General features: G+C 35.0%; 1 protein-coding gene across 2 annotated transcripts; it reads left to right on the forward strand.

Moving 5' to 3' along the window:
* Positions 1 to 1,714: 1,714 nt before the first annotated feature.
* On the forward strand, positions 1,715 to 5,693 carry LOC116006423 (late blight resistance protein R1-A-like). Of its 2 annotated transcripts, XM_031246787.1 has the most exons (5): positions 1,715 to 2,626; positions 2,786 to 4,318; positions 4,420 to 4,502; positions 4,799 to 4,884; positions 4,986 to 5,693. In XM_031246787.1, the coding sequence occupies exons 1-5, from the start codon at positions 1,825 to 1,827 to the stop codon at positions 5,416 to 5,418; spliced, it is 2,937 nt and encodes a 978-aa protein (XP_031102647.1). In that variant the 5' UTR covers positions 1,715 to 1,824; the 3' UTR covers positions 5,419 to 5,693. The 2 variants fall into 2 exon arrangements, with proteins under 2 accessions (XP_031102647.1, XP_031102646.1); XM_031246786.1 differs by having other exon boundaries at positions 1,715 to 4,318.
* Positions 5,694 to 8,068: the final 2,375 nt, after the last annotated feature.

Below are 8,068 nucleotides of genomic sequence, written 5' to 3' on the forward strand. Positions count from 1 at the left end.
CTAGCCACAAGACTAGGATAACTAAGTCAAATAAGTTTATAAAAACTAAATTCTAATTGAAATTAGGAATTATAAGCTTAATTTGGACTTTACAAATTGAATAACATAAATACGGACCAAAATAGTCTCAAACTTTTATTTGCAAGAAAAAATACTCCAAATGTTGATTTATAAGGTATTAACCTCCACTCGATTTTATTCTTCAAATTGTGTCTTGAATCAGATTGACCACCTTCAACTCAACTCCATCTTCATATTTTTTTATTAGCTTCACTTACTCCTTTAATAAGGTCACTCATTGCTTCATGAAATATCTGCACCTTTGCTCTCGTCATTGGACCCTCCAAGATCAAAGGACTATTTTCTTTGCCATCCTCATAGTTGTCCTCAACAATATCAAATGATCTGGTTTTGTTCCCTGGTTCTTCTGTATTTTTGTTGTATCTTAAATGTATTATAGATACGAGCCACATTTTTTCTAACAAAACATAGGTAAATGTAATTTATTCACAAACAGGAGATCCTTTATCTTGGCCTCCCCAAGAAAGTGATAATAATTTCTTCCATTCAATCGTACCATATTACTCATATTTGCCTCCCTATCAAATATACTCAATCAACAACCAGGGTTATGATACCACTTTGTTGGGAAAAAATCACTTTCGTGTGACAATGAAAATCAGATGGACAACACGGTGCACAAATACGACACTATACAAAATAGTCTAAAAAATAAATATCAAGATGAAGGAGAAAAATGATTTCTTCCTTCTTGCTAGTATGACCACGGTTCGAACCGAATCGTCCACTGTGCTAACCGAACCGGAACCGCCGGTTCCGGTTCCAGAACCGTAAAACTTTAAAACAAAAAAAAGAAAGAAATTTAAGCAGGGGATATGCCGTGTGGGCGTGTGGCTTACTGCCTACTGGCAGTGGCCAGTAGGCAGTAGACTGGCGCAAAGGCCAGGCGTGGGTTCCAAATTTCCATTTCCCACGGTTGGGAAATGGGAATTATTTATTAAAAAAAAAAAAAAAAATTAGTTAAGTTTTATATTTCAAAACTTAGGCATCAGTTTGGCACTCCAAAAATTGGCCACTTGGCCATGCGCAAACAAGAAACAATAAACAAAAATCAAAACATTTTAACTAAAGAAAAAAAAAAAAAGAGAAAACCACGGTTTGAATCGGACCGGATCCGCCTATTCTAGAATCGGAACCGGAACCTTACTAATAAGGTTCCGGTTCGGGTTTGAGGAAAGGCGGAACTGTGAAAGGAGGGTTTAGAACCGGAACCAAACGGCGGTTACACTTACCTCCTGCTGCGGAACTGAACACTGCCGAATGGTATGAGAGGAAGAAAATTGGTTTTCCCTTTTGTTTTTTTTGCTTGCTGCCGACAATGAATGGTAATAATAGAGTTGAAGTGGAGTTAGTGGAGCTTAAAGAAATGAAGAATAATTTTGCTTTCTCCTATTCTGCCGAAATGAGTCCCACATGATATGATGCATTCTACTTTACTTTTTTTTATTTTTTGTTTTTTAATTCTCCACTTGCTATAGTGTTGCCACTACCTAATACTTTTCTTGCTAAAGTGTTGCCAGCTATGTTTGATGCTTTTCTAATTCACCTGCTGACGTGCCCACCGCATATAGGAAGTACCAAACAAAAACGTATTGATGGGTCATCAGTCACGTCCATTCGAGGAAGGAAAGAACGATTTACTGATTCAATTTCGATTGACTATGACAAAATTTCAACTCGTAGGCTATATATAGAAATTGAGCGTAACAGAAGTGCATTATTCCACCAAACAGTTATCAAGATATGGCTTTTCTTGCTGTAACATCTCTCATGAGAACGTTAGAGCTTCAGTTCCTACACCCCCAACCACGTGTTATTCTCACAAACAAAGAGCAGATCAAGTCTCTTCATGAAAAACTTGGCCATTTCCTAGTTTATCTTGAGGAATATGAGAAGAAATCCACCAATTGGGAGGAGATTAAAGAAGTCACAAAAAAAATAAGAGGAGTGAGTGTGAAGGCAGAAGATGACATTGAAGCAGAGCTGTTGAAGGCTCATCATTATCACAAACTTGAGAAAACCTTGCAACGAGTAGTGCATGAGGTTGAAGAGCTGATGCAGATTACAAGAAACACCAACCACCACCTTGGAGCTAATGCAATGGTAGGACACTCAGAAGAACTGGAAAAGGTGAAGTTTCAGCTCAGAGATGACAAGCTTAAACAACGCCAAGTAATGGCCATTGTTGGCATGGGTGGCATTGGCAAAACAACTTTTGCTAAAAAAATTTATAATGACCCTCAAATCAAATCTCATTTCGATATTTGTGCTTGGACAACCTTGTCCCAAGAGCATAACAAACAACAAGCTGTTACTGACCTCATTCGTTGCATCTTGCTAACGAGGAAGAAGAAAATAGAAGGTGATAATCCAGAAGACCTACTGCGTAAAAGTTTATTGGGCCAGAGGTACCTTATTGTTGTGGACGACATATGGACTACTAAAGCATGGGATGATATCCAAATATGCTTTCCAAATGATGGAAATGGGAGCAGAATTTTGTTGACCACTCGGATTAGAGAGATAGCTCAGTATGCCGACTCTGGTGAGTATAACATGCGTTTGTTAAATTCAAAAGAAGGTTGGGATTTATTTTACCAGAAGTTTTTGGCTAAAGAATTTCTGAATAATGAATTTGAAAAAATAGGGAAGAACATTGTTCAGAAATGTCAGGGTTTACCACTAACAATTGTGGTGTTAGCAGGGCTTCTCTCTACTATCAAGTCAGTAGATGAATGGGAAAACGTTGAAAGATCAATAAATTCATTGCTGACTTTAAATCCTTCTGAACAAGTTTCAAGATTATTCAATTTGAGTTACAACAGTTTGCCTAGGGATTTGAAGTATTGCTTTTTGTATTTGGGACTTTTTCATGAAGATTGTGAGATTCCAATTAAAAATCTTATTAGGTTATGGATTGCCGAGGGATTTGTAGGGACTATGAGTCATAGCAAGAGGCCAGAAGAAATAGGTAGAGATTATTTGCAAGATCTTATTGATAGAAGTTTAATAATGGTTCATAGGAGAAGCTTTGATGGAAAAATCAAGACTTGTAAGATGCATGATCTGTTACATGAGTTGTGCATAAGCAAGGCTAAAATTGAGAACCTTTTGTACCTTGAAACTAAGGGTAGTAGCGATCGTTTTGGTCGCTCTATTCGATTGGGTGATAGCCATTGGTTAAGCCTTAAAGTAGCAATTCCAGCTTTTCATTTGGTCATTGCTTCCGAGAAATGCCGTTCCATTTTATGTTTTAATATGGCTGTAAACTGTGATCGTGAATGGTATTTGCGTGCCAACTCTTTTAAGAATTTAAGAGTGTTAGACTTGAGCAAGATTAACTTCAAGGACGGTATGCCTCCAGATATTACAGATCTTGTTTTCCTAAGATACCTAGCATTAGCCTCAAGTGAGCTTCTAAACCATATACCTTTGTGGAAGAATTTGAACCTACAGACACTAATTATCAGTGAAGATGACAACGGTTGCCGCAAGATGCCTGATGGAATCTGGGACTTGCGACAATTAAGGCATCTGGAATTGTACCACCAGGTTTCTATAGATCTTCCAAAAGTGGTTCAACAGAATCTGCAGACACTTTATTGGTTGTCTGCCTCAGAGTGCACAATGGAAGTGTTTATGAGAATCCCAAATGTTAAAGAGTTGGGAATAATTGCAGGAGACGAAGCCGCCGCCTCGCCTCAGGAGGGCTTAAATAATCTGTCTTGTTTAAGTCATCTTGAGAAGCTAAAAGTTCAGGGCTCTTACCATCCAGCTTCACACCTACGTCCACAGGCTACTATCTACCCACAAAACCTTAAGAAATTGACATTTGTGAGAACTCTTATACCATGGGAGGACATGAATTGCATTAGTGTGCTACCCAATCTTGAGGTGCTTAAACTCAGAAACTTTGCCTGCGTGGGATCAGAGTGGGAACTAAATGAAGAAGGTGGCTTCCCACAGTTAAAAGTTTTGCTCATTTCTCTTACAAATTTGAAGGAATGGAAGGCAAATGTTGACCCTCCATTCCCAAAACTCGAACGCTTACTCTTAAGAAATTGCTTTGAGTTGAAAGAGATGCCGGAGTGGATTGAAGATGCCATCACACTCCGGTTAATTAAGTTGGAGTATTGCTACGCTTCCCTTGTGGGTTCTGCTCAGAGGATTAAAGAAGAGCAACATGACAACTACGGAAATGATATGTTAGATGTAATTGACTCCAATACTTTATTAGGTTTGTCTCTCAACTAATTTATTTTTTCTAGCTATATCAATTAAACTTCAATTAGTACATGTTCTATCTTAGGATAATTGATTTTTATGATTAAATACTAGACAAGGACCATGCTATAGAAGAAGAAGATTCTAATGAACAAACCTGCAGTGAAGTTGAATGTGTTCGCCATGGTTTAACTACTGTAAGTTGGCTCTTCCTTGTGTACCCCTTGAATCAATGTATGTAACCGTTGTTAGCATTTAATGCCGCTTTAAAGCTTTATATTTAGTTTATTATATTATACTTGATTTTGATTTATTTGAAATATTATTACACTATACAAATTTCACCAAACTTCTTAGCATTTTAATTAAATATCTTAGAATAAATGTAAATGCTTTATAACTTAAACTAATAAAAGTGAAAATCAATTTAATTTCGTCATTAGATTTGGATCACATGTAAACAACGTAACATTAAACTTTTTGTTTTGTGCAGAGGCTTTGGTTTGAAGCAAGGAGGCTATGGATCGAATGGGGTGATGATACTAGGTATTGGATTTGGACAAGGGACTATGAATTTGGGTATGTAATTATGGGTAAATTTTAAGAATTGCATTACATTGTTCCTAGCTAGCTAGCTCTATCTAAAGATATGATGATTAATTATATTTAATTTTGTACAGATGTGAGGTTGCGAAGCTTGAGAAAGTTAGCTGGTTCGAAATCAGATTAACCTTTGACGTTCGGTGCTTATCTAATATGACATGTTATTCTGCCTACCTTGTTTTCAAGCTTGAAAGTGGGCGCTTTCGAGATGTCAACACAGCACTGGCAGGTGTGAGATATGTGAAGGACAAGGCCATATATGGTTGGATGCGTGGAGAGAATCGACACTCTCAGGTCTTTCTTGCAAAGACGAAATCTTATGGGGACTGTGGTCAGTTTCCTGAGAGCCGCTCTGATGGGTGGATGGAGATCAAGCTCGGAAACTTTTACGTTAGTAGTGGGAATGAAGGTGAAGTTGAATTGCAACTGTGGCATGCATCAGACCAGTTCTGGAAGTCTGGTTTTATAGTGAGGGGCATTGAAGTTCGACCATCAGTAAATGAAGGATAAGAAAGCTACCTGTTGAGTCTTACTATATCATCCCATGTCTTTACTGGCCGGCGTTGTGTTGTCTTATTATTTTCTGCATTCTGGCATATTTCAGTTTGTCCGACCATTATTATATTTCTAATAAGTACGAATATGTGTGTTGTGACACTTATTTATGTTCATGCTTTTGAGTATACGTTTAGAACTATGCAATGTTCCGCTGCTAGTTGACTTTGAATAAGTGTAGTGATCGAGTGACAGAGTTGCATGTTATATTATGTTCTACTTTCTCGGCTCTTGGAGTAAGTGAATGTATTTAGTGCAATGCTATTATTAATGTTGATGCATAATTTAGCAAAGGGTGTAGCTATTTGTACTAGTTTGGCTGTAAATAACCTTGGAGTTCTAAAAATGTTGTAAATGTCAATAATTTCATACGTGGTGTAAATAACAATTAGAGTATAAATATGGATATTTACACCACCATGATCAAATTTAATTTAATTACACAAAAAAATTAGGTACTGAAATTAGAGTTTTTTTTAAAAAAAAGAAATTATTGAATTAGAAATATTATTTTAATAAAATTAAATTAAATAGTTATTTAAAATTTTAAAAATGAAAACATTAAAAAAAATAAGAAAAAGAAAAACAACAACCCCTCGCCGGAGGACAAATTATTGTGTGGACCATGGTCCATATACCTGTGTGGACCAGGGCCGTTCCAAACATTTTAGAGGCCCGAGACGAAATTTTAAAAAGGGGCCGTATTAGAAAAGACTATAATTTAAATTTAATAATATTAAAATATGATAATAATATCAAATAACATGAAATAATATTACAAAATTTGCAACAATTTCGAAAATACAAAAATAATCATGACAAAAGATTTCTACGTGATTTACTTGATGCAAAATCATCAATAATTGTATCAAGATTAATATTTTCTAACATATCCTTCTCAATACACAAAATGGCCAAACCATTCAATCTTTCTTGTGACATTGAAGATCTCAAATAAGTTTTCAATAACTTCAATTTTGAAAAACTTCTCTCCGCTGATGCTACAGTCACAGGTATCGTCAATAATAGTCGATAAGCAATAGAAACCATTGGGAAGCAATCAGCAACTTTGACAAACTCAAGAATCTCAATTGCTGGCATTAATGTATCTGGCAAAGACATTTGTAACACTTTTAATTCAGAGAAAAGACAATCAAAATCAACATCAAACATATCATTATGAGAAAAAGTAGTAGCAAAATTATTACAACATTCTCTTAGTTTATCATTATCCAATGACTTTAATATTTTTGAATTATATAAAAATCCAAAAACATTTTCAAATATCTTTAGTTGCTCAAATCTATTATTCAAAGAAGTAATTGACATATCCACAACAGTTAAAAAGTAATTGACTCTAAAATCCTCCTCAGGTGATTGAATTTCCTCTTCAATATCATTTTCATCAAATTGTTTTTTCCTAATAATGCGCCGTCTAATTGGAAATGTGGAATCTATGTTCATATCACTTGCAATGTTTTTGGCAATATTCATACTAGAAGCAAACCCTTCATTTCTATATTTCTCAAAAAAATTTATCACACCTTCTATTTGATTCATGGTAGTTTCAATGCACATAGATTTTGATTGCAACTTTTTACTTACCATATGAATAGCAAATAAAATGTCATGCCAAATAACAATTCCAAGTAAAAATTCAAAATTCTCAAGTGCACTCACCAAGCTGTCCGCTTCACTTTTTGATTTGGCATCATCACAAGAATTAGATAATTCTAACAAAGCCAACCTTATTTCAGGAGCTTGAAATCTAATTGCTTTGACACTTTTTATTCTACTCTCCCAACGAGTATTTGACAAATATTTCACAGTTAAGCTTGGAACATTATCAAGTAAAATTTTCCACCTTTTAGGAGAACTTGAAAATAAAGCATATAGACGTTGCATAACTCCAAAAAATGAAATTGCTTTAACACAAGAATGTGCCATATCACTAACAGTAAGATTAAGACTATGACAAGCACATGGCATATACAATGCTCTTGGATTTACTTCAAGTAATCGTTTTTGAACACCTTGATGCTTTCCTTTCATATTAGAACCATTATCATAACCTTGGCCTCTCACATCATCAATTTGAAGACCTAAAGCTTTAATTGCATCTAACATTTCCTTAAAAAGTCCTAAACCAGATGTACTGTCCACTTTTAAAAACTCTAAAAAGTATTCTTCTATTTTTATTTTAGTACTAGACGTATTAACACATCGTACTACTAAACTCATTTGTTCTTGATGACTAACATCTGGGGTACAATCAAGAATTATAGAAAAATATTTAGCATCTTTAATAATCTGTATGATAGAACTTTTAACACTTTGGGCAAAAATAGAAATTAACTCATTTTGAATTTTGTGACCAAGATAATGACGATGAATTTCATGGTTTTGAATACGTCTAATATGATCTTGCATTATCAAATCAAATTCTACAATCATCTCAATCAATCCCAAAAAATTGCCATTATTATCAAAGTAAATTTTGTCATTGGATCCTCGAAAAGCCAAATTATGTTTTGCAAGACATTTTACAACAGAAATTATGCGTAGTAAAACTTGTCTCCAACGTTCTTTTTCTTTTGAAATTTCA

Source organism: Ipomoea triloba, chromosome 15, assembly GCF_003576645.1.
Source record: "Ipomoea triloba cultivar NCNSP0323 chromosome 15, ASM357664v1".
NCBI lineage: Eukaryota > Viridiplantae > Streptophyta > Magnoliopsida > Solanales > Convolvulaceae > Ipomoea > Ipomoea triloba.

What these genes read in the sequence shown, in the direction of transcription:
- LOC116006423 (XM_031246786.1), top strand. Translation starts at nt 1,825, where the DNA reads ATGGCTTTTCTTGCTGTAACATCTCTCATGAGAACGTTAGAGCTTCAG. An exon ending in TGACTCCAATACTTTATTAG is followed by an intron (nt 4,319 to 4,419) that starts GTTTGTCTCTCA and finishes ATTAAATACTAG; the next exon opens with ACAAGGACCATGCTATAGAA. An exon ending in ACAAGGGACTATGAATTTGG is followed by an intron (nt 4,885 to 4,985) that starts GTATGTAATTAT and finishes AATTTTGTACAG; the next exon opens with ATGTGAGGTTGCGAAGCTTG.